General features: G+C 41.4%; 1 protein-coding gene across 5 annotated transcripts in view; it reads right to left on the bottom strand.

Annotated features, from left to right (window-relative positions):
• Window positions 1-301: 301 nt before the first annotated feature.
• The window catches only part of nrg1 (neuregulin 1), a 175,459-nt gene continuing 148,238 nt past the window's right edge, over window positions 302-27,522 (bottom strand). For 2 of the 5 annotated variants that reach the window (XM_084693498.1, XM_084693502.1), the window contains exons 4-11: window positions 27,237-27,375; window positions 21,935-21,993; window positions 11,223-11,246; window positions 9,794-9,896; window positions 9,477-9,594; window positions 9,215-9,345; window positions 8,128-8,328; window positions 302-3,351 (exon numbers count right to left, since the gene is read on the bottom strand). In XM_084693498.1, coding sequence (XP_084549624.1) covers window positions 2,670-3,351; window positions 8,128-8,328; window positions 9,215-9,345; window positions 9,477-9,594; window positions 9,794-9,896; window positions 11,223-11,246; window positions 21,935-21,993; window positions 27,237-27,375 — 1,457 coding nt within the window. In that variant the 3' untranslated portion in view covers window positions 302-2,669. Of the gene's footprint in view, window positions 3,352-8,127; window positions 8,329-9,214; window positions 9,346-9,476; window positions 9,595-9,793; window positions 9,897-11,222; window positions 11,247-21,934; window positions 21,994-22,533; window positions 22,602-27,236; window positions 27,376-27,522 lie in introns of all 5 variants that reach the window. The other 3 variants (XM_084693499.1, XM_084693501.1, XM_084693500.1) reach the window with 3 other exon arrangements.

A 27,522-nucleotide genomic window follows, 5' to 3' on the forward strand; every position in this document is an offset into this window, starting at 1 on the left:
GCCGTTGGAGTAGTATAAATTCAACCAATCTGTCCGACTCCGTGCATGCGTCTGTCCGTAATGGAGTCGGAGAAGTATAAATCGGCCTTAAGAAAATTCAGAAGGTGCACATCAAGCTCTCCGAAGCTCTCCGAGGGCTGACGGAGAGCTCGTAGAGGGCGTTCCACGGAGACGAGGGCGTTCCCATGTGTCCGTTTTTTGAAAAAAGTTCCCATGCCCTAATAGTTACTCCGGCCTTGATTATACCCATCTGTGCTCACCCAGCTATTCTGACAATGGCTAACAAATTGATAAACAAAAATGTTGTAATCACCTTTATTTGACCTTTTTTTGTTACTGTTTTCATACTGGGGTACTGTACAGTATCAGCACAATTTTCATCTTGAAGTCACAATGTTTTTGAGACCTATACGTGCTGAAAAGGAAACTGTATGGTGTAGGTTTTGGCAAAGGCTGAGGTGAAGCTCAAGCACAAAACATTGATTTAATATTTCAAATAAAAAAACAAAAGTACTCAAGGTTTTCATTAAGTATTTACAGAAATTGAAGACACACCTTGGTTTTAAAGCAATGCATCATGGGGTATGCCAGGCTAAAGCTTGACACAATATATTCTAGTTACTAGTCAACTAAATAATCAGTAGTAATAATTACACTAGTTTTTAATTTGTATGTATGCATGTTATAATTATTCCAATTATTTATAGTGTTGAATAACAGATTTGGTTACCAAAGGTAGCGTAGTTGACCCCACACAGAAGACAAGAGCATATAAAGGCAAATTGGGACAGAAAAACACAGCACATTTAAATGACACTCTATAATTAAATGACAACATAAGGCCCACAAAATAAATAAACAATAAATAAATAAATAACAAATACAAAATTGTTCTTAATTTCCTTTGGGCCATTGTAAAACTTAAGGGGCAAAAAATGCCTGGCAATGAGAAGTCTGGGACAGAGTCTGATTCAAATTAGTATGTTTTTTTTAACCAGTGTAATATATTGGTTGTAATGCCACAAAAAATTATGTTTGGAAAGAAAACGTGTTTTGTCCATATTTATTGTGGTTATCAATCAACAGTGACAGTCTGAGTTATTCATGTATTCTATGACTTGACGTATCCTTGGGATATAAAATATGGAAGCAAAACAGGTAAATGTTTAGGATATTATACATATAACTTTTACACAAACGTGGCTAAACAAAATGCGTACAAACACAAAAAGAACACTTTGGACATTGTAACGTGAAATCTGGAAAGACAAATATGCTTAACTTAACAGACAACTATAAACACTAAAGACTTTTACTACCTGTATTGTATCCTAAAATGGTTCTATACTGTATCTTCAATCCCCACAATGCATTACTTACGAACCCATAGATGTTGACAAAGTGAGCCATATATTCATATTGTTCATTCATCATTTCCCTTCTATTTAGACTTAAATATAGATTATCTAGTGGCAACTAATGGCATTTAATATGGTGCTTCTAGTGTGGAAAAAAAGGATCAAACACCACTTGATGGTATTTTACACTGACGGCCTTGAGACAATAGTGTGATCCAAATCCATCAGGAAAGTCTGTACTTATCCTCTTTATTATCCTATTCAAGAACTATTGTAGCAACATCAGCATTTCTTTTCACTTTGAGAGGTAAACACTAAGTTATACGCTGATGAATTCCACATAACTGAAAACAAATAAGAATTGACATAGATTCCAGAATATATTGTTGTATGGATCTGTCAGAAAAGTTGAAGATGTAACCTTTTATCCTGTATAAGAATGATACTGTGTTCAACATTCCATGTGTAGAGAGAAGCTACTCTTAAGTTAACTCTAGGCTTACGTAAACACACTGGACTCTTATCTTAGTTGACCTGGGGGAGGGTGAACATGTGATTAAGACTAAGACTAGAGTATGTTTGTGAGTGTGTGTTTAAAGGAGATAGGAGAGAAATGACACCAGTGGCATTTTCATCTTCAAGGCAGCCGGCTGTCGGTGCCGCCGGTACTGCATGAAGTCGAACACACCTAAGGAAAGGAGAGCCATGTGACACTTGCACGCCTGTGTATGAACCAATGACTGGAAAGTGGTTTCGTTTAAATGGTTAGCTAGCACACAAGCTAACAGACAACTTTGTATCACAATTATTTTGTCTCCCTGCAAGCCGGCCGCAAGCAATAAACTTTCTTAACTTCTTCACCTGCAATACTTGATAAAGATTCATATTTCTGACAGGATTTTACCATGAGTACTATCTTTTCGACTGTGGGTCATTTTAATAAATGCATAGTGCTGGTGGAGTCTAGTAGAAATGTCAAGTGGAAGATGAAAGTCATGAATATATGGCCCAGTGATGCAGTTCCCTTAAGCATACCATACAGAAATTAAAGGCACCGATAATTGTATCCAATGAAATACTGTGACCCATTTCTACATACTATGTGTATGGCACTCTTCCATGATGTGAACAAATTTGTTAATTTTATATATTTTTTTATAAAACCTTATTCACTACATCGCTAAAATAACAGTTTTTATTCATTTTTAAAATGATTTCTCCCTACTTAATTGATAGAAAATAAAGGTATAGTAGTGACTCTGTATTCCTTTGATCTATTTAAGTATTTCTAAGCCATATTTAATTTTCACTTCACACAGCAATTGGATCTTGGTTTACGATGACACAGGACAATCTGGCTTGCAGGTCATCCTGTGGGGAAAGTTGTAGGGCTGGGTTAGTCCTGCTGCTGTCTGTGGGCCTGAGGGCAGTATCCAGAGTCACAGCCACAGGGATCTGTATGCTCAGGAAGGGTGTGTCTTCTCCCACACGATCATCCTCTGTCTCGCTTTCTGAACTACCACAACTGCTGCTGTTGGACTCCATTTTGTGGTCCACGTGGCCATTGGCCAATGTTCTTTTTGCTCTCTGGCCGTTGTTGTTGTTGGTTTTTTCCAGTTTCTTGGGAATACTCTGCGCAGGAAAAGAGGCCGTGTTAATGGTGGCGTTCTCATGCTCCTGTGTGGACTCATATTTATTATGCTCAACAATCCTGGGTGGGGGGCTGTGGGTCTCATGGCCGTGGTTATAGTGAGCAGAGATCCTCTTGTATTGATTGTGGTTTTCATGTGTCAAATTTTCTTTAGGTCTTGGAGGGGTGGCAAAAAGCAGGGGGCGTTCCTCCTCGCCTGAGGGGCTGACTGCCACAGAGGGAACAGAGGTAGCCAGGCTGGACAAGGGTGCTGACACCTCGGAGGGAGGAGACCCTGGGGTAACAGGGGATGCAATATCCACCGGAGGCGAACAGTTTGGGCTCGTCATGGCTGAGATGTATCTGCAAAATATGAAACCAGAAAGGTTTACAGTGTTTCCCACAGAATTAGATTTTATTTGTAGTGGTAGGCAGGGGCTGAGCCAGACGTTACAACATTAGGGGTTTATCCCAAACATAGGCCCTAGTGTTGTTTTGATTTAAGTGTAGATATGGTCTTCAACAAGTAATGCTTGCGCACAGCACACTTTTTTGCATTAATTTGGGCGCCATTTTTTTATTGAGCTTTATGTAATCTAAACATTACATTGGACTCATATTGTGAGTTGCCAAATGTGTTTAACCATGAATATTATAATATTTAATTCAATGTATCAGTTTTGTACACATTTGTGAAGAAAATTATGATACTAAGGCCCAATCCCAATGTCCCAATGTCGGTTGCATGTCTGAGCTGATTGCTGCTGATTGCGGCCACTATAGTCAATGGTGCAGTTCACACCAGACACGCCATGTTAGCCAGAAGCATCCTAGACGCGACACTCCGCGCAGCTTCACATGAGATAGGTATCTTTTCTGTTTTTGACGGAGGTTGCGTCGAAGCCATAAGGTAAATGTAAATCAACATCTGAATTAAAATGTGACGAGAAATGGGAAGTGTAGTTGCTGAACATGTGTGTATTTTATTGATGAAACGGCTAATTTGTCAATTTGCTTCGACTTCTCGATAACCAAAGTAAATATACACTCGACGACAACTTCCACACAAAGACGGTTTCCTAAGGTCGTCTTTGACAAAAAACCGTTGCGCCACCTACTCTTCTGGCGGGGAATTGTTGTTAGCATCCACAGTCTACGGAAAACCATAAACAAAGTCTATCCGTCCATATCTGTTCGTATCCGTCCGCCCGCCCATCCGTAAACGGAGTCGGAGTAGCATATTGCTGCCTTTAAGAGTACCGGTAAGAGTAAAAGGTGATGCTTGAGTAAAACTGATTTTTCACTGCTGCTTTCAAACCTAGAAACTAAACAAGTTTTGTTTGTAAGTCATTATGTTAGCCTGGCTTCAGAAAGGCACTAGAAGAAGAGGACTGGCGAAGAATAACGATGGAAAACCAAGCTAAGACATGTAGGGTGGGGCTGAAAAATTGAGACAAAAAAACATCACCTTCACTAGACAAGGTTTTACCAATTTAAAACGACAAAGTTTATTTTATACAAAGCTCAACAAACTATTTTGCTCTCAAATAAAGGACAAAAAAGTTGGCTTGCACACTACGCACGCTCGCATGAAGTATTGAGCTCCCGAACTAGCATCACATCAAACACAGCTTATGCATGCATTAGCAGGGCAGCTGTGGTGGCGTCAAATTTTTTCCCACTTCAAGCACTGGCCTAACCGTTCGTAAACTCTGGATTGATTCTCCGGCCAAATCTCTGAGGGGAAAAAGCCGGGGATTCGGAGCGTGCACGGAGACAGGGGGCTATTCACAGATGGGTCCGTTGTAGTGAGAGAGAGAGAACGCAAGCGGGGCAAGAAAGGGCGAATAATCAATGAGCTGCGCGCACCTCTACAATGAATTATTTTGTTGCAATGTTAAACAGAAAAATAAATAATATAATTAAAAAAAAAATGGTGGCTAATTTTTTATTGTGGCGGGCCGCCACAAATAAATCAATGTATGGGAAACACTGGTTTATATATATTATTATTTATTTTAAGGTTTCAAGTAATTAATTAAAACAATTGTTCTATCTAATGTTAGTAACAATTGTTATGTCTAATGTTAGTCTAGATGCTATGTATGAAAGCACTAGTGTATTCATGATTTTCCAATGTAATCTTTTTTCTGACATTTTCCACCATTCATTGCCATTAAGGTATTTGTTCAGTGCTTTTGGACCAGCTAAAACTCTCAAGTTAAAGTGTAGTTGCGCATTTTCCTAATTTAGGCCAGCCATTTGAGTCATTTGAACAATGTGCTAGGTCTGGGAGATATGGTAAAACATTTTATCCCTTTGTTGTTTACTATTGATTACTGTTCATAATTATCACAATATACATTAATAATAATGCTCTATTTACAGTTTTAGAAGTATTTTCCAAAACTCTAAAACCAGAAGGTGAATTAGCATGCTTACTACCAGCTGTACAGCTTAGATTTGAAACCCCATTCTCCCCCTTACTCCTAGCCCTAACTTTTGCTCGTTCACGTGAGAGCTTGTGGTGTTCCAATACTCTTTTTGAACTAGGGGTAGGGCTAAGACTAAGGGGTATACACCCCTTAAAACCAAGTAAGATCGGGAGCTTACTTGAAACCTAGGGCTATGTGAATACTGCACGACAGGCAACAATGGCGGCCAGATCATCCAGAGAGTCAGATAAATGTAATATTTTTGGCTTAATTAATCGATTAAAAATTATGACAGTCTTGTTTTGTGATATACACAGTCCTGTACATATGTTTGCAACCATTTTCCTAATTCAAACATTTCTAGAAATCGCTGTTTCCTACGCTAATGTTACAGTGCTGATTTTCACAAAAGTCCCGCATTTCTCTGACTAGCATGTCTACAGTTTTAAGTAAACTCCATTAGCAGCGAATTTCGTTTTAAATCAGTGCATAACACTACTTGCTTTGGAGATATCGATACGTGCTAGATGACGTACCCGTAACCAAGTGGCGTCCCATTTCTTAGGGATATGTAGTCCTCACCCCTCAGTTTCAAGGGCCAAGGGCTAGGGGTAAACTAAGGGCTAGGGGTAAGGGGTAGGGGTAAGGGGTAGTATTGGGATTGAGCCTTACACTACTGTTATCTGACATATTATCAGCACGTGCACATATACTAATAATGTGCGTCAAAATGAGTCTCATTCCCAATTGCATTCAAGTTTATGTGGCAAAATCATAGATCTATATAAAGGTAGGCCAAGCAAAGTAGCTCTTTCAAGATGGTGCCCTGTTAATTTCCATGGGAAGTTCTCAGTGACACAGTGAAGCAAGCAAGAGCGAGAAACAGACTTTGAACTTCCGGCTCATCCGGTTTTTAACGTTACACAACGTGTAATGAACGTTACATTTTGCAACGTTCATTACAAAATGTTTAAATCTGCTTTAAAATAATGGGAATAAACTCTATAAACAACTTTCATATATGTGTGCAAAACTGGCTACTGCAGGGCAGACAACTGTAGATTATCAAGACCTTTCTCCCTGTGCTTGGCGCCTGTGTCTGTGCCAGGTAAATCAGTGATAAGCTAATGTTCCCTTTTGTGCTTGTGCCCTGTTCGTACCCGCAAGCTTTCCAGGCAACTCTTCTTGACGTAAGAAAATAAACGGGGTGCTAGTTTACTATTTCGGATTGGTTTGAAACTCAGCATTAATCTGCAGAATTAATTAATTCTTCTATGACAAAGCTCGTAGTTCGAACCAGGTTCAAGAACAGATTTGTTTTTTTGGGGAGGAGATAGTTTTGGATATGTTGACCTGAGTTAGTAGAATAAAATCGCCAGAATGTGCCAGGTACTAAATCGGAAATGCAATCCAATCCAAGATCCACCGGGGCCTTTACCTCAAGCCGAGGATCAAGGGGTGGGTGTCTTGACGAAATATGTACTCAGTGTTTCCGCTATGTTGATTTGGCCTGCCACGGCTACATTTCTGCCGACACTGTATCAGAAATAGGGCTGTACAACATTTTAGTCCATCTATCTGCCTTGACTGTTAGAGTGCATGTCGGAGAATGGCACGGACACGCGCTTCACAGCGCCGTTGAGATTGCGTGTGTGCGTCCTTGAGAACTGTAAATCGTATAACTTATGTTGTCAGTTCATTTAAGCCTGTTATTGTTTTAGTCTATAGTTCTTGCTAATTTAAATTATGTTAACTGGTGATTTTCGTTGTATGTTTCCTTCCCCTGGAAGCAAAATTGCACGTCTGTGGATTCGATAGCGATTGTTGCCGTTGCTCACGTTTGAATTGTAGGTGCATTATTATGCTGAAGTAGTTTTAATGAATAAATAGTGGGTATATTGTTATTATTTGCTACAGAATGCTTAGCCTATAAAGATAAAATGAAGCAGACAGTGTACATGCTTCCGAGTGACCTATCTCGATAGGCTAGGCCACTGACCATTTACAATAAATTTTTACGTCAATTATTAATTGGCAGCATTTATGCCATTTACAACATACTTTATGAGTGTGAGGTGTCTTAAAGTGGGCTAACTTTATTTCTTTAGGGGAAATAGGACAAAAAGATGTGCAATATTACATTAGCTATTATACTATTACATGAACCTGCTCCAAAATATAGGGTTAAGACTTTGTTTAGGCTGGGGGGGGGGGGGGAGTTTGGACAGACCTCCCCCCACAAAAATCTGACAGAGCTAGTGTTTGGAGAGGACAGACAATGTAGGAAGAGAAAGGGGATGACACACAGTAAAGGTCCTGGGCCAGATTCTTACCCAGGCCACCGCAGTAAGGCCTCAGCCTACATGGTGCACACATTAGTCCAGTGAGCCCCCATTTTTTGGTAATATTTATCAAGGTCATTTTATCGGCATGTCCTTCGATGTGAACAGATTGGCATTTTCGGTTCAGTCCAAATGAAATAGCATACCCATTATTTTACACTCACAAGTGTAATTTGTCAATGGAAAGTAAAAATGAATTGAGTAAACTTTCTTTTAAAATGGACACCAAGAGAAGCAAAGGCTTTGATGCGTTAATCTACGTGTCTGACAGCTAATTAATCATCTTAACACCCCTTGTACTGTACTTGCTTGAGGAAAAGACTGTTGTAGATAAGGGCGTGACACCATTAGTGTTCTACTACCTCTCGCTGTATGGTGAGTCTCTGCAGGAGCCCGGAGAGTGTCTCAAGTTCTTTAGGTAGGCACTCAGGTCTCTGGCGCCGCCCGTGGCATTCAGACGACCCCGGCGGCTGGGTGTAGCGTGCAGACTGCTCTCGACCGATGACATCACTAAGATGGCGCGACTGTCGGAGAGAACACTCCCGCTTTGGCCATTACTCCAGCTGCAGACACAGTCCAAAGGGGAATGGGTTCTCTTAAATGGTTACTGGGCCCAGACAGTGATAAAAGTTGTACACAAAGAAAATGTGTGCTTTCTCTTGGTAAACATATAGCACATCAGATTTTCCACATTTTGTTATGTTACAGACTTCCAAAATGGATACAAAAAATGTTCCTCAAAATTCAACACAATATCCCAAAATGACAAAGTGAAAGAGGTTTGTTTAATAATCTCTGCAGCACTTCACCAATCAGAAGCCACTCCTCAGTAAAAGGCACATGACAACCCGCTTGGAGTTTGCCAAAAGGGAGGGAGAAACTGCCCAAAATTGGTGTGCCATGCTTGTAGCATTGTACTTAAAAAGACATGAGGCTGTAATGGTTGCCAAATGTGCTGTAACAAAGTATTGAGCAAAGGTTGAATGCTTATGTACATGTTATTTTTTCATTCTTAATTTTTGTAAATCTATAATAAATATGAAACAAACTTTTTCACTTTGTCATTATGGGGTATTGTGTGAACAATTTAATACATTTTGGAATAAGGCTGTAACATAACAAAATGAGGAAAAAGTGAAGCGCTGTAAGTACTTTCTGGATGCACTGGCCATGTAGACCCCAGCATCGATTCATTTGATTATAAATTGAGGTAAAAAGCTAAGATTAAAAGCAAGAGCTTTAAATAAAAATTAAAAAAGCAATAATGTGTTCTGACAGATCTGACACAAAAGGAAATAAAAGATCATCCTATATTGTAAATGGTCCTTTATCTTAGGGACATGAACAGAACCACTTCTGAGCCAAGGCTCATCCTTTTCTTAAAGCAGTTGACTATCAAAAAGGACAACATAATAAAAATATAAAATCTTATTTTAAGTATTTGTTTACCTTTGACTGGTGGTGTGAGTGACCATTGTTGATTGATGAGCTGATGAAGTATATTGGCTTGTGGAGAAGGATGTTTCGGTTTCCTTTTCGATTACATTATGCGCAGGCATTGCTTTTTTTGACATGTACTGCTAAAAAGAGAAGGAGAGACACCAGGGATGTTCCAGGGAATTCTTCTGTTAGCAGCTTTTGCAACACAAATTAGGTTAGCATCACAGCGGATATGGTAAGGTATGACCTAACCAACAAAAATTAGACTTACATTTACAAGCTGAACATTTTCAAGAGGAGTGTTAGGTATTTGAGGTCCATTGGCCATGCTGTTTCTATCATTTCGTAAGCTTTGCCTCAAACGATCATGGAGCTTTTTCCTCTGCTTTCTGTGCATGAAAAGAAGACTGCATGGTGAGACAGACTGCATTCAACCAATCCACAATCTACTGGAACACCATGTTCCGTAAGAAAATATTAGAATGTGCTGACTAAAAAAAACATTTTTTTTGTAATCAGCTAAGAAATGTTTCCTTTTTTTTATTAAATCTTTTTTATTTGTATGTATTAGCATAAAACATAAATTACTTTGTTTTGCAGTAGGCAACCACACACATGATTCCAACCACTAGGAGTGCAATGCAGATTCCTGTTATAGTTAATACACGTTTCTGATACAGCTCCTCAGCTTCTGGAAAAGAGGACAATGCATTCTTAAAACTCCACAACATGCAGATGTACCCACATGGACCACTAATTCCAAAAATCCAACAGAGACAAACAACGGTTTAGATACAGTTTAAACATTTACAGTTACAAACAACACCAGATGTAACATAATTTTAGTCAGGGATTGGTTGTTACACAGACATAGGAAATCGAATACATTGATCGGAGGAGACAGTTCTGCTGAGTCCAGGTTGACTGGGAGGAAGCGTTAGTTCAAGGTCAGGATCAGTAATCATGATGAGGCAAATTACAGAAAATGCATCCTCTTGCAATGCATTTTAACCAGACCATGTCACCCATAAAACAGGTGTTGTTCTATAAAACTGGCAGTTATTAGACAGTTAAAATAACTTCTACGTAAGGTTAATAGTCTTATATTGGTATATTGTTTGTTAACTGGGCCCCAACACCTGAGTCACAATTGTGAGAGGGACATATTAGGCGGTGCTGCTTATTAATCCTATTGTAAAAATGATAATGGTGGAAGTTGGAATGAATCCTTCATACATTTCTTCAATTATGAATAGGAAATGATTGCCATTTACTAGTCGTGTGTCACGTATCCTGTGAACAAACAATGCTACCAACAGTAATTCTTCTCAATGAAAACATGTTAATTGTTCATGGTTAATCATCATCTTTTAAAAGATACACAACAAAAACACTGCCATCACTGACCAGACAAGGGGCAAACCATGAGATGACGCGAGAACCAAAGAGCCACATTGAAACACAAACAAAATCATGATGAAATCAGAGTGGAGTGGAGAGGTTGACAGTGTCCAGCATAACATGCGAAATGCTGGTTGAAACAGAGGGGATGAGAGATGCAAAGGTAAAAGGCAAAGCAAGAACTGAAGGGATCTGAACATACAGCATAACCACACTATCACCAGCTTTGCGTCATGTGAGATACAGAATACTGTTCTCTGATGGGAAAGTGAAAGTGTCTCTTAAGTGTTACAAGTGTTTATTACAGGACCTAGTCTTCGACCAGCGCCTGTAGCTTGTGTGTAAAGGCCAATGTGCCAATACGCTTACACAAATCTTACTCTAAAGATTTTAAATATATGTCAGGTGAGGAGCAATACTTTGTACATAGGGCAGCAATTAAATCATCGGGAATGACATTCAAATAAAGTATAAATTATAAATGTGTAATAAATGTGTTATGCTATGGCTGTATGATCCCTTCATTTGCATTAGGAAATTGGCCAGAGTAGATGGGGAGGCTCAAGCTTCTAATCCTACATCTTCAAAATAGGAAGGAGGAAGGAGCAATTCATACCCATAAATTCAATCCCAAGATGTTCTGCCAGTGCAGAAAGGTGATAAAAAGAAAGAAAGAGTATTTTCAGATGATATGTTATTCAGAACTACAGTATTTCTCACCAGAATAGCTACTCAGTGTCTAAGGAAGAGAATGGAATGAGAAACAATTGAATGGTGCTTATGCAATATCAACTACTTTCTGAACAAGAATGTCCCTAGAAGAAACAAGGTAGTTAAGGTCAAACTGTATTTTGTAAAACTGTAATTTTTCTACTATGGTCTACGGTCATAACTTCTGTGTGATTTAAACCACAATTATAAAAGTTGTCAAATACACAAATCTATAACAATGCATTACAATGTATCCACCCCCAAAGCACTACTGCAAGGAGCTTGCTTGGTGCAGTGGCATGTGTAACAGTGAAGATTTGGTTTTGATCCACTTGCAAACTTTTTGTGCTATTAAACCACACTGAGCATGCGCATGAGCCATAATGTATGTTGAACGGAGTGGCTCTCCTCAGAGTTCAAAGAGTCTCTTTGTGTGCAAAGAGAGCTCCTACACTATTGTCTTAAGATGCAAATATTGAACGTCCTAAATTCATACTGATTATGAAAAGGTGTTCCACATTCTGTCCTTATATAAATAGTTTGTTTTAGTAATTATGCACATCGTAATGTATATATCATCGAAGTTCAAACTAACACGTGTGGATAGCTAACATGTCATCTCCCTCTTACAGCATAGAATGTTGTGATTCACGCTGCTGCACTACGAAGTCCCAACTTGTTGTAATTTGTGCCAGGTACATGTTTTGTATTGTCTTTCAACATTTCTATTATATATTGTAATTTCTATCGATATTGTATTTTGTAATTCAACTTGAATTGACGGTCAAAGTTCAGAGGATGAGTCACAACTAGAATGTTGTGATTCACGCTGCTGAACTATTAAGTCCCAATTTGTTGTTATTTGTGCCAGGTGAATAAAATTGGCACACTGAACGCTCCTGACTTCTTGAGAAAGAAAACCATACACAGCGCAGACGAAATACAGGGGGTTACAATGGTGCCGTGACCCGGATACTTCTTCACATCAGCGCCTACTGATCTTCGTGGGACATTGCAATGATTTGGTTCGTCCAGAGAATGTCTAATATAGAGAGAACTGCCACTCTCGGGAAACTTCTGGGTTCTGAATTGGTTGAAGTTCCATGTGAGGGCGCTAACGAGCGAGTGCAGAATGAATGGAGGTCTATGGAGCGGTACCCCTCAAAATCCACTTTTCTCAGGATATAATTTTTTGTCTAGTAATTTGAATTCTGAATTTGAATGGGGAGGCAAAAAAATACACACGGCTGGCTGTTAGATTGTTTTAAAGTCGCCTTTGTGTTCTAAAAATCCTTTGAAAATGTCATTGACGTCATACACATTGTACGACCAGACCTATTGCTTTACGGCAAGCTCTGGTCACTTACTTTTTTCTCTCAGGGCATCGACAACACAGCTGACAGGTTAGGCTCTCCCTGTCAATACACATGCTAGAAAGAGTTTTGGCTTGCTAATGTTGTTGCTAATGTTGCTAATGCTCTGACATTTTGATTCCGCTTTGGATGCCATCAAGCGGGAGCTCTGGTCGTATCAGTCCTTCACTAACCAATCAGCATTCATTAGCAGAATGCTAGCGTGTTATGGGCAACAACGACTCACCCTGTAAGAAATCAAAAGGACATAAGTACTCGTTCATTCAACTTTCGACCTATAATCCATGTTGAACATGCAAAAACTACAATCAAATCTGAGATTTCTCAACGAGAATCAGGCGAAAGAGACTAATTTAGCCGTTTAGCTCCATAGACTCCCATTCAACATGCACTCGCTCGCGATCACCCCCAGTGTAATTCTGGTGGAATGGGGCTTAATAGGGAGTGGCAAGGCTTTCCTAAAACAGGCTCTGGTTCGTCCGACGTCGCTGGAGTCCGAAGCAAGCTGGTTTTCAATCACCCTTAGCAGGCTGTGCAGTTAAGCTAACGGGAATTGGTGGGCTACTAGCGAACTAGAAATTTTGATGTTGACGGCGCAACTAGCATCTTGTTTTCTTTTGCTCACCTTTCTATAACATAGATCTGATGAAAACTTAGTGTTGGAGTTTTGTTGTGCAGTGAACTTTGGACTGTCAATTATAGCTTCATATTTCAAGTGGAGTTTGGTTATTATTTTTGGCCACAGTGTTTTTGTCTATGCATTTTTTTTTGTCTTTGCTTGTCTTTAGTGATGGATAATACTTATTTCCACCACCCTATTGGGAGGTCGAGGGGTTTAAGGGTGTTGTAGAGCAACTGATTTTATGGGTGCAGGGAGGGCATTTTTTGCTCCTGGGATGAGTCGTGGGAGGTTTCAGCCACGTTATCCGGGGCAGTCAGCGGTGCCACCTGGCCCCATGGATGTGCATGGGTGCATGTGGAAGTAGTGAATTATTCTCTGATAGTTGCCCAGCTCCCCTAACATCCACCCCTATAAGTTTATCTTCTGAGACAGAGAACACACTGAAGCTCTTAGGTGTTTTGATCTGAGTTAGGCAAACACATTGGTGACACTGTCACGGCCCGTTTAATGTCGGACAGAGATGTAGGCACACAAGCATTCGCTCCTAACACATATAATGGCCGGATCAGTCCCTTGCCATGGTGTTCAGGAGTAGGCTTGTTGAACAGTGGACGGCTAAGGAGGTCCAGGAAAGGATTGATGAGCATCAGTGTGAACTGAGGAACAAGCGCACTGAGGTCAGTCACTTGCCCAGGCAGAATGCAAGATTAATGCTTGACAGTAAAGAGAGTCACAGTGACTACAGTCTGGATTGTACACTGCAGTCCTTTAAACAAAAACTAGAACAGCCCCGTATCTAGATGAGTCTGTACCCACTTCACAGACCAGTGTAGACAGGATGGCTGACATGCTCAGCAAAGTTCTTGAAAGTGTCAATGCCCTGCGTGCCTCTAACTCATCAGGTGCTCCGCACCACACTAGGAAGGGTCGTGACAGATGCCGCTTGTGTAGTGAGGGCACACACTCCGCCCTCGAACACTGCCAACCCACCGTCTGTGCTTTGCCTGTCACCAGCCTGGTCACCTGAAACAGTCCTGTCCCTCTGCTCTCCAGCCACTCCCCGCCAATGAGCCCTCACCGCCCCCCCTGTTAAACTAGATAGCCTGCATTCGGGGAGGGGCAGTGTAGGCATTTCTAATGCATCCCTCGCACACCCTGTTGACTTGAAGGTCGTGTTTGAATCTGTTAGGCAGTCTTTGCCTGGCACCGCCACAGTTATCATGCAGAATACATCACGTCTACTCACGAGTGATAGTTTGTTTTATACCCCCGTTGTTATTAAAGAATCGGTTACTGTGAGAGCATGCTTGATACTGGGTCTATGACGTGCACCATTAGTGAAGACATTGAGAGAAAATTAACTGATGCCGGCTCATTGGATAGCGATGTGGAACCTAACACCGACATTGTTTTGGTGGGTTGTGGAGGAAAACTTGTCTATCCAAAGAGAGTATGTGACCTCCGGCTTAACCTGTATGGATGTGCCGTCATTGTGCCCACACTCGTGGTGCCCGGACAGATTGATGATTTGATTGTTGGCACAAATGTGATTAATTCTTGACCCATAAGCTCAAAGAAAGCGACGTGTACTGGAAAGTAGTCTTCACACAAGGCAGCTCTGGTGTCAGAGGCGACCAAGATGACTTTGTTGCCATGCTGGCGTACGCCAGTGGCAGGGTGAAGTACCCTCCGACAAGATAGGCACGGTAAAGCTCCACCAAGCCGTTACTCTTCTGCCGGGCCATGAGCATTTGGTCTGGGGCAAACTGCCAGCAAACTCACGTGGCCCACCCGGCTCTACAGTCATAGTTGAGCCAACCACATCACGGTCAGTCCCGAGAAACATCCTTGTGGGACAGGTTGTGACTCCTTTATGGGGTGATGGCTGGGTGCCTCTGAAAATAATGAATCCAACTGAAAAGACTGTTTTTCTTAGAGGAAATGCGAAGGTGGCAGACGTCCATGCCTGTTTAGCTTTGGAAGATATGCAAGACGATGGGCTGTCCCACCTTGTGTCCAATGGCCAGCGCGTTGACAACAACACCAGTGTTGAGTAAGTTACTTCAAAAAAGTAATTTATTACTAATTACTAATTACTTCATCAATATTGTATTTAAATTACTTTACTAATTACTCTGTCTGAAAAGTAATTTAATTACTCAATAAGTAATGTAATGCATTACTTCTTACAATCCCTATAAACCTTGACTGGATAGACAGAACAGAAAGGAAAGTCTTTCAATAATTAAATACAAGTCAAACTTAGCCTTTTACCTTTTTAAAACATAGCCTACTAATACGTAACATTTTAGTAACACATGTAACCTTCTTTAATCTTTAGTTACCAAACAATATGTGCATAACACAAAAGCTTAACTTTAAGTTAAACATGACATCCCAGGATTCTACACTACGCAGCAGTATCTCTTCCTGCAATCTAGTTTGCAATAATTTTTTTAAGCTCACCTTCAAACACATACTGCAATGGCAATTTCAATTCAAGTTTTGCCTGCTTAACAGGTGTTGCTGAGGTGTTATCTGTCGATGCCAAAGTATATTCCTAGTCTATGCAAACTTTCATGGCGATTAAAACCCTTTCTGATTCTGATGAACATGGATCACTCAAAATGTTCGTCGATGCTGCCTTGTAAGGTGCTTTAGTAGGTTACTTGTGCTAGCCGCAGCCGCGTATCGTTTTTTCTCCCCAGGACATAGCTTGCACTTGACATTAATGTTCTTGTTAAGCTGTGACAAAAAGATAAAGTACTTAGAATATTTCCATTTGGTAAAACAGCTAAAGCTTCTTCCTTCAGCCGAGTCCAAACTCTTCCACTTCAAACCGCTAGAGCCCGCGCTTATGCAGCAAAAACTCGCGTCTCCCATGCAACTGCAGTACAGCTAACGATTTTAAAGAGGCAGCATTCACTTCTACCCTAAAACAATACATTTAGATTTTAATTCAATATTGATTTATACAGAAACTGTTTGACTAATTTACAGTAGGTATGTAACGCAAGTACATTACAAGTAACTGTAATTAAATTACCTATAAATGAACAGTAATCCCTTACTTTACCTTTTCATTGGATAAGTAATTTAATTACAGTACACCCAACACTGAACAACACACAGGTTCCAGGTTCTCTGACACGTTGCGGCTGGATATTGACTCAGTTGGAAGGCTGAAATGTGCAAACTTGCCTAGGCTTATTCTGACATTTTTTCCAAGCACAGCTTAGACTGTGGTGAGGTGAGAGATTTTGTAGACCGCATCCATTTGATGGACGACAATGCCGTTCAGGGTGCCATAAATACGAGTTGCTCCCGCAGATTACCAGAAGCTTCGTGTTGTCTTGAATGAGATGGAAGAAAGAGGGATTATTAGAAAATCTGCAAGTGAATATGCATCCCCACTGGTTCTTGTGTGGAAGAAAAATAGCAATCTGAGGCTGTGCACAGATTTTTTCGGTGGCTGAACGCCCGCACAGTCAAATACGCACACCCACTGCCCCACCAAGAAGACTGTCTTGCTGCTTTAGGTGGCAATGTTTTTTTTTGCACAATGGACCTCACCTCAGGTTTTTATAACATTCCTCTCCATGAGGACAATAAAAAGTACACCGCTTTTTCCTCTCCTATCGGACTCCATGAGTACAATAGACTCCCTCAGGGTCTCTCGAACAGCCCTGCAAGTTTCATGAGGATGATGTTGAAAATCTTCGGTCACCAGAACTTCATGAGCTTGCTTTGCTATCTTGATGACCTCATGATATTTGCTCCAAGTGAGGAACTTGCTTTTAGAACGTATTGAAATGATTTTCCAGAGACTGCGTTTACACAATCTAAAGCTCGCCCCTAAAAAATGTTTCCTCCTCAGGCGCTCTGTGCGTTTTCTTGGGCATGTCATAAACAGCCAAGGTATCTCTACTGACCCGTCCAAGGTGGAGGCAGTCACTAGTGTAACCAGAGCAGATCTTATGAGAGCGGGTGGGTTGACTCCTGATGCAAAAAAGATACAGTCATTTTTAGGGCTAGTTATGTGGTATCAGCGCTTCATTGAGAATTGCTCCACCTTAGCTAAGCCACTTTTCAACCTTGTTGCTGGGAGCAAGCAGTTCAGGGCAACCAGAGGGGGCAAGAGGAAAAAAGTCCCTGTGTCAAGACAACTGACACCTACTGACTGGACACCCGACTGTGAACAGGCCTTGCAGAAACTTCAAAGTGCCCTGCTCGGAAATGTCATACTAGCACACCCTGATTTTTCTAAGCCTTTTATTCTATCCACTGATGCCTCCACTGATGGCTTATCGGGCCCGCCCCATAGCCTTTGCGAGCAAGACTTTGAATAGGGCTCAAAGCAACTTACTGGGCAAGCATGGAGCGTGATGTGGCCCACCACGTGAAGTGCTGCACCAGATGTGTGATGAGCAAAACACCAGAGCCTGACGGCGGAGCTCCTCTAGAGAGCGTGAAAACAACTGCGCCCCTAGAACTGGTTTGCATCGATTTTTGGACTGCGGAGGATGCAAAGGGCAGGGCAATCGACGTCTTGGTGGTGACCGACCACTACACAAAGCTGTCCCACGCGTTCTGCTGCCCAGACCAGACGGCGAAACATGTTGCTCGGAAGTTATGGGACCATTTTTTCTGCTTCTATGGCTTTCCTGAGCGCATTTACTCTGACCAGGGTGCGAACTTTGAGAGTGATTTGATCGCCGCCCTCCTCCAGATCTCGGGTGTGAGGAAGTCCCACACAACTGCCTACCACCCTAGGGGCAATGGTCTTGTCGAGCGGTTTAACCATACCCTCGGTAACATGATCAGAGTGCTCCCGCCCAGAGAGAAACAGTCTTGGCCCCAGATGTTGCACACTTTGACCTTTATGTACAACAGCACTATTAACGAAACAACCGGCTTTGCCCCATTCTACCTCATGTTGGCCGCATCCCACGGCTTCCTGTAGATGCGATGTTCAAGTCTGTGCTGAAGGAAGACGGTAATGGTCCTTACCGAAAGTTTGTTGACTCACTCCAGAAGGATCTTCGTGAGGCGATACTGCTCGTTGAGAAGAATACTAGCAGAGAGCAGAGACACCAAGCTCGAGTCTACAACCGGCGAGTGAAGGGTGGCCAGATTGTGTGCGGCGACAGAGTGCTGCTTGCTAACAAGGGCGAGAGAGGCCGGAAGAAGTTGGCAGACAAATGGAAGAACGTCATATACACTGTAACGGACTGTGACCCAAAGACTCACATCTTCAAAATACTCAACCCAAGGAAAGGATAGACCAAAGTGGTCCACCGTAACATGCTCCTGTGTGTCAATTTCTCCCTGTCATACCCAAAACAGAGGATGGGAGTGTCTCTTTGGTCTCTACCTGCAGTGTTGAACGCGATGATGACACTGATGAGTGCGTCGACAGGACTGTCCGCACTAGTGGGTGTCCCAGATCTCTGTCGAGGAGCCGGATCGCTCACTTGAAGGCCCTGACGACAATGCCCACTTGCAGGATGACGAGATGACTGAGCTGACAGCCGACCATGAGTCTGTGCCCTACAGTGATGTAGTTACCGGTCCTGAGCAGGATCGGGAGACCTGTGCTACTGCCCATGATGTTGACAGTCTGAGCCCTGCTGCACCACACGTACACACTGAGCCTTTAGGTCCTCTTGATCCTGCACAGGCCCAGCACCTTTCTAACACTTCTACACGTAGGTCCAGGGTAGGTTGTATCATCAGGCCTGTTAATAGGCTCATTAACAACATGTCAGCCCAGACCAATTCAAAAACACAAAGGCTCAGGAAATGGGCCAGTTCAGTTCTTAGTGTCAGAACTATTGGTTAGGGTACACTCTTCCTACTTCCTGTCCTTTATTTATTTTTATTTTTTTTATATTGTGGCCTGTTATTTTGGTGGTTTTGATATGGTGCACTCTATGTGTATGTTGGTGAATTGGAAGTGTAAAGTGTAAATGGCACTTTATAGGTCTTCATTGTAGAGTTTGTGTATAGCGCGACTCTAGTGAGGTCTTTTTTTAGTCAGCCTTTTGGTTGACAGAGGTATGCAGGGGGATGCCTATTTCAATTCCTGAATGTGTTGTATATGATGTGATGGCCTGAAGAGGTGGTGTTATGGGATGTGTTAATCCTACTGTTGGTACCTGCACTTGTTTTTCGTGTTACAAGCTTTGTTGTTATTGGGGATTGTCCTATGCAGGGGTGTGGATGATTCATTTTTTATGTGCAAGTGGAATTAAGAGGGGGGGAATGTAACAGTGAAGATTTGGTTTGTTCCACTTGCAAACCTTTTGTGCTATTAAACCACACTGAGCATGCGCATGAGCCATAATGTATGTTGAACCGAGTGGCTCTCCTCAGAGTTCAGAGGATGAGTCACGGTGAGTTGTGTGCTAAGATAGCTCCTACACTATTGTCTTAAGATGCAAATATTGAACGTCCTAAATTCATACTGATTATGAAAAGGTGTTCCACATTCTGTCCTTATATAAATATTTTGTTTTAGTAATTATGCACATCGTAATGTATATATCATCGAAGTTCAAACTAACACGTGTGGATAGCTAAGATTTAATCTCCCCCCACATTAGCATAGAATGTTGTGATCCACGCTGCTGCACTACGAAGTCCCAACTTGTTGTAATTTGTGCCAGGTGAATAAAATTGGCGACCTGGACGCACATCTCCTGACTTCTTGAGAAAGAAAACCATACACAACGCAGACGAAATACAGGAGGTTACACATGCGCATGCTAACACCACTGTCCTTGCATTATCAAAAGTCAGGCCATTCCTAGGCTACTACATGGTCGGTCAGGCAGGATTAGGGCACTAGATACTTTAAAGTAAACTCTACAGGACGTCGACACCTCCTATACAAGCATGCTGTTAGGTGTCATGCATTTTTTATTTTTAACATACACTAATGCAAATCTAAGATCAAAGTCAACATTTCTGTCATACCAAATTCTCATGTCATTACTCGGCCATGCCTGTTAAATATGTTTAGAGGAATAAACAAAAAAGGAAAACATACTTTTAAATAGATAACACGTATTGTATTAGCAAACAAACAACTCTATGTTGTGTCCCATTGATCTAATTTTCAAATGGAGAAAAAAAGAGGAATGAATTAAGCCATTAATATGTCTGCGAGGTCGTAATCATACATTTATGTTACTATTACGCTTAACACCATGTACACCTCATTTGATTTGTGAGATTTTGCTGTGCATTTTGCTTTTGCAGACTCATCTCGGGCAAGAGCATAGGATGCATGCTCATGATTAACTTCATAACCCTGCCTCCAGGTCAAACTCTGACTGATCTGATAAAGTAGAAAACTAAGCCCTGTTGTAAGTTTCTGTCATATGACCACTGAGTTTTAGTGGGCTCAGTGAGGATCAAGGATCAACTGGAAAGTCAATCAAAGGATAATCAAATGACTTCTCATGCAGACAAATATTATGGACAAATACAATTCTGAAAAAAGCCTTTTGGTCTTAACCAACAATACTCATTATCATTGTCATACTCATACAGAGGCTTCTCATGTCAGTGAGATGTAAATAATGGTCCTTTGAGCGCCTCTGAACTGCTGATACAGTGGTCTTCACATCTGTCCTCTATGACCCTCAGTTGCGTTCCCAGCCCAAACGTTGAAAAAAATCCCCCAGTTTTGGCAACCATTGAGCAGGACATTCCAGTATTATTATCACCCCTCCCACTTTGTGTTATGGAGTGTATTTATAAAGTATCAAGGACAGTACTGCGGCTGTCCTTTCCGTCTTTCTGTCTATATCCCTACAACCCTTGCTACCTTGCTGCTGAACAGCCTTCTGATGTGTTGCTGGCACTACGCCATTCCTGCAATTCTAGTGGTTCATGGACAGGGTGATTGTTCCCAAGGAGATAAAAGAGACTTAGGGGGGAGTACTAGCCAGCAGCAATGAGAGGAGCAGATAGTGACTGCACTCTTTTGATTACTTTCTCAAATGCTACCAATGTGGAGAGAACAAAAAATACAACTCTGAGTTAGTCTGTTGTAAGTGTTCGAGTATTTTCTCTGCCCGGTTCTGCTTCAGAGATGTGTAGTTGTTTGCCTCTTTTGTGACAAGTAACCTATGGTAATTGAGGTAACTGAACTGGAAGGTTAGTGCATGTCAAGGTCATAAAGTGCCTGAGCGGTTGCAATTCACCTCTCCTTGTGTTTTCCCTCACATCAAAGAGGTCATTTTAACAGGGTCTGTTCAGGTTTTACAGCACATCTAAAATCCACTATGACCTTACTTCACAGGCGTGTTTTTGCCTTTCAGGGCCATTTACCCAATTACTGCTCCATAAATCTATCAGCAACTAATCCAACATTGCACAGAATGTTATGCAATAATCATATTTGACAAACTGTACTGCTTTAACATACAACTAAAAGAAACAAGGCAACATTTTGAACATGCGAGAAATAGGTATGGGATACATACATTACAATTAAGAAAATGCAAAAAACCTATTCTGTCTCAAATCTGACAGGAGATCAAAGCAACAGGAAGTAGCGCTGATTGAGCATGCTTCAATCCAAGCACAGACAGGAAGAGGAAATAGACGTACTGTAAAAGCTGGCCATTACGTAGTTTTGGCAGCGATCACCAGTAAATTCATTTGGGCACCTAAGAAGGAAACAAAAAAGTCACAGAGAGAAGAGAGAGGAGAGAAGAAAAGTGAGTTTACACCACAGTTCGCATAGACCCACAACGCCCATCACTGGTGTTATCAGGGAGGCCCACCCAGAGACCAGTATGTCCCATAAACATTACTCACAGCATGTTTGTGAGCACATAAAGGTACCATCCAAGAGAGAAGTCCCAATCAATGCCCACACAGGCCTTTTTCAACCAATGCTTTGCTCTGTGTTCTGATTCCAGGAAGGGAGATTAGAGTTGCTGTGCATGCAGCAACATTTGCCCGATTATCAATGGCTTTTGATACATTTAGAAAAGGCATCATTCATAAGCAGATGAAGATCCTGGTACGTGTATGTGTACTGATTAGAACAAAGGAGGTCTTTATACCACATACTCACACACCTGTCCACAACAAATTGTTGGGACAGATGAATTGGCTCTGGTAGAGACAGCGATTGGAACTTTGGAACGGGGATGAAACACCAGCGATAACACGTGGGGTTGGGTTCAGTTTTGTGCACATACGTTTTGGGTTTATGACTCTCACAGGGACATTTTCTTCACATCGTTTCCCAGTGTAGTCAGTCTTGCACCTGAGAGGGGTGGGGGCAGAGAAGGAGTGAGATGCACAACACGGACAGAAACACAGGACACACACAAATTCACAAATGTATGTGAAGTGATGATGACTACACTGATCTATATTATATTTTTCCACTTACCTTTAAGTTGTTAACTAAATTTGTACAAAATACTTGCAACTGCCAACTGCCAATGTTTCTGACTAACCTTAAGAGATCTCCCGATTACTGAAGAGTTATCTGTTATGGAATTTAGGTATCAGTAAGACATGGACAGTACCATATTGTACATGATGCAATGTCTATGAAGTGGACGCGCTTCACACATCCAACTATTTACTGTTGGTCTTTCATTAGAATAGAAAACTCTGGAGGGTTGGGTAATTTAAAAAGGAGAAACATGGTGCCACTGCTTGTTTTTTGGGAAATAAATATGCCTTTGTTTTAGCAAGTCTTAGGATGAGGGGGCCAGGGGGCCAAGACATGCCTTTTCAGCTGGGCATCTGGTGACTGATGACAGAGCAGGAGGCAGAGTTAAGCACTGCAGAAGTTAGAGACTGTGAGGTGAGAAGCAGGGGCATCACTGCCCAGCCCAGCTGTGCCTTTTACAGGGTCTCAGCAGTTGGCTGGCCCATTGATCTTAGAAGAGATCAATAAAACATTTAAAAAGGCTTTTTAATTTATTTTTTACATAGATTGGCTAGCTGTTCGGCTGGTTGTAAATTGACTTACACATCAGGAAGCCAATCTCTGTTATAAACATAGTTATGGCTCTGATCTATAATGGAGGAATGTAGCAAGAATATTATTGTTCCAATGCTCTTAAATGTTACTCAATATTTTATTTTTTCAGAAAATAAGACATTTTCTATAAACAGCACCCCACCTGAATTGGAGCTTTGTGTTTGTAAATCTGAGTATAAACTGCACTGTAATATATGACGCACTTGATACGGGAACAATGATACCAAGCAATGCACGAGTATAGGCGATCTTACAGCATGCCATTGCAACAAACTTCGAAAACGAAAGTTAATGTATTTCCGACGGTCCCCAAAGCGTCACGGTAGCTAGCTAGCTTTAGTTAGCTTCCGGGCTAAATTAGCTAACATAATAAAGTACATGTTCCAGGGTTTGCCTAACAACACCCTTGAACACGTTCTTTATTGACGATTAAGTACTGCCTCTCGTACCTTATTGCTTAATTATACCATGGTCTGGGTGAATACTCGATTCTGATTGGCTGCAGGGGTGTCCATTATCGGGTGACAACGGACACCTACTAAGTCATTGCAGCAAACCTGTCTTTTCACCGTTCTAAATTATTGCGATGGCTACACAAAGTGTCTGAAATAAGTAACCATAACAACAGGGACGGAGTCAAAGCCTCCATTTACAATTTTGAAAGACTTTAACAAGCTAACTTGTATTTACAACAATGAGTGACTTCAATATTTATTTTAACATATTTGAAATATTTTCTGAATGTACTGTGTCAGTGTCACGTAACTGCTCATCTGTTATCCCATTCGCTTTTCACCTCGCTAGTCAATCTACTTCAGACAGGCTGCGGCCAACTCTACACTTGTGTTCTGCTCCTCTCTCTTACTAACCGTCTCTGGCGGGGATCCCTCTCTGAATTGCTCGTCCCAAGGTTTCTTCTATTTTTTCTCACGTTGGGAGTTTTTCCTCGTCTTCCTTGAAGGTTTAGGTTGGTTGAGGGGCAGTTCTATGGGCGTATGTGAAGCCCTCTGTGACATGCTTGCGTGTAAAAAGGGCTATACAAATACATTTGATTTGATACACATGGACGATTATTTTCTTCTTAAAAATCTTGATTTTATTTGGGGACAAAGACAGGGCTCGATAGATAGCAAATCTTCTTCTCAAACATACTGTCAAATTCTAGCTACTGTTTGTCAACCGTACACAATGTTACTGCCTTTGAATCTTGCTAGCGTAACGTCAGCTTTCTGGCTAATAGCTCAGCCAAAAGGAAAGCCGGTGTTGGTTCTATGAGCTGAGCGGACTAGAATTATCAGAGTTAACGTAAAAAAAACGTTAGATTTCTATTGCAAAACGCCTGAAAACATAAATTAGTGTTTGTAAAAAAAAAATTATGCTGGCAAGTGACCATGGTATAAGCGGGATAATGCCCGACAAAGTGTCCAATACCAACTGTTAATGGACTCCACCTCTGCATCGTCTATTATCAGGTGATATTGGACACCTCGACAGGCATTATCCCTTAGGCCGTGTTCACACTTGATTTATTTGTTTTGAAAAAAGCGCTGCCTTCAGAGCCTTTTTACATGCAACTCTATGGGAAAAGGAAAAAGGCGGACGCCTTCTAAAAAAGCGCTGAGCCTGACGCCTTTTTGAGTTAAATTTTCTCAACTTTTCAGAAAAGCGCTGGGTGACGTCAAGCGCCTTTTTGACAGCTGAACAGGATGAGGAGAGTAGGGTACGCGTGTACCTTCCCTAGTAGTTAGTTACCAGGCTATGGCTCCTCAAACGCCAAAGCTAAAGCAAGTAATTGCATTTTATTGGCCAAAGTAGCTAGCTGTCGATAAGTAACCAATGGAAAATAATGGATAATAATGTATCGCTGGACTATATGATTCCCGTTTAGGTTACAAAATTCTCGTTAGAAAGGCGCTTGACGTCACCCAGCTCTTTTCTGAAAAGGCGTTCAAAAGGCGCTGAAGGCAGTGCTTTTTTCAGAAAAAATAAGTCATTTTGAAGCCTGTTTTGTTATATAAACGTTCTATAAGCCGCTTCGAAATATAAGCCTCACACCACAAGAACAATTAAAAGCGGGTTATAAACAGTGGCTTTATTTCCGAAAATCTGAATGGAAATCAATGAGAAACAGAATCATTTTGCAATCGAGTTTGCAATACATTCAATACATTTATAATACATTTACGAGGCAGAAGCATCGTCTATCATTGTAGGAGAAACTCCTGCTCTGGCTATGGGGACTTGAGTCAGTCTGGCTGCCACTGAACAGAATTCTGTTTTTCCAACTGATTTTTTCCCTGAGAATATATAATGGACATGTGAACATGTTTTTTGTCTATCTTGTCCTCCCTTTACATGACTGCGTGCTGCATTGCACTTACTGAAAGGGAATAAAACCTCATAGGGACAGCAGCTTTTTTGTGCTAAGTCACTGAAGTATTTTAGACAAAATTAAATCTCCCAGTGGACGGTGAGAGTCTATGTATTGGATGGCTCCCGGCCAAAGTGTATCCTTGGCAATGTCAAAGCTTGCGGCAGCTACTCAGAGGGAGGAGTTACGGAGTTATTTTCTGTGTCATGCATTTGCTCCAAAAGATGCTATGAAAAAGCAAGGCTTGATGAACATCCCTGTCATGAGACAATGCAGCATCACTATGCAGCATCATTGGAATCCTCTTCGTTCACGATTCCGTTTCAAATGTGATTTCTTCATAAATAATATATTTGATGAATGATGGGGAATACAGACAACAATATTGATGAAAATATACGCCACCAATCTTTCATTTGAAGCTCCTGTAATGTTATTATGTTCTGTCAATTGCTGTGGATAAAAGCATTTGCTAAATGAACTGTAATTTAAATACATGTTTGCTGGTGCAGCCTATTTTCCCACTTGTGTGAGCTCTGTAGAGGCACTCAAGCTCTTCAGAGACTGGCACAAGGGCTAAAGCCACAGAGGGCTGTCAGCACCAGGAAACGCACATCCACCTCATTCTACCTTCAAATCATTGTCCTTCTTATTCCTAACAAAGTTGAACTGCACCATCAACAGCAAATATATGTAGTGAAAAATCATTCAAATGTCATCCATGTCAACTAAGTTGTTGTATGTTCTTGCAGTTCAAAGTACAAAGGACAGAAATCTCATAAATACAACATTGGCCAGGTTGCTGGGGTTAGTTACTAAACTGGAGCACAGTGGGTGAGCTGTGGTGGTGAGGAGGAGGCTTTAATAATGCAGTAGGCTGAGGTCCACGCAGTGAGGGACCCCCACCTTTTCCAGTTTTCCATCTCTTCACCTACTTAGCTGAGCTAGCATCACACAGCATTTGTCAACTACCCTCTGGTTGGTCAAAAATATGGAAATCTAGCACATTAGGCACCCTTAGTACATTTGTATTGCTCAATCCAGGCCCAGGTCATTTTGATTGTTAAATGATTTATTCAAACCGTTCCGTGAACAACTCAGCTTTAAAGCATCTCCAACTTCCCTGTGATATCCTGATGGAGAAGTTGTTTGATGTTGCCAGGTTCAATTCTCCCCACAAAACTTGTAAATTAGTTCTAAAATTAGCTACTAGAGGCCTAATGGAATCAAAGCTCTAAGGTTTTGATTTCAAGGAGGCAGAACAACATCCAAAACGGATAGATACCACTTTATGATAACTTTGAAGCCCCCATTGTAACAGAAAAATACCATTCTCGTGCTCTACAGTTGGCACCATAAAACATTTATGATAACACATAAAGGAGTGGACACAGACAAGGCTGCTGTCCAAATCAAAGTGATAAGTTTGATTATAACAACACTATATTGCCATGTCAGTTAAATAGTTATTCACCATAGTATCCAATCATACTGAGTAATGTGGGAGGAAAGCACTGATAACCATGCCCTACCTGCAGAGGAACTTTGTGCTTCCAGGGATGACCTCCAGGGTGAAGCACTCGCCTCCATTCACGCAGTAGTTCTGATGGCTGTCGCTGCAACGAGTCACATGACTGGAGGTCTTTGCTGCAGGGGTGGTGCTGGTGGCAGCTGCAGGGAGACACCGGGAGAAGTGATTAGCATTGAGGAAATGGAATGCAGTATACCCCTGAGGGCTGCGGTGCTGAATTCTTAATGGTAACAACAGTGATACTATAAATGATGGGCACAGTACAGAGCTAAAAATGCAATAAAGAA

This window comes from Hypomesus nipponensis, chromosome 27, assembly GCF_054491055.1.
Source record: "Hypomesus nipponensis isolate SF chromosome 27, ASM5449105v1, whole genome shotgun sequence".
Lineage (NCBI taxonomy): Eukaryota > Metazoa > Chordata > Actinopteri > Osmeriformes > Osmeridae > Hypomesus > Hypomesus nipponensis.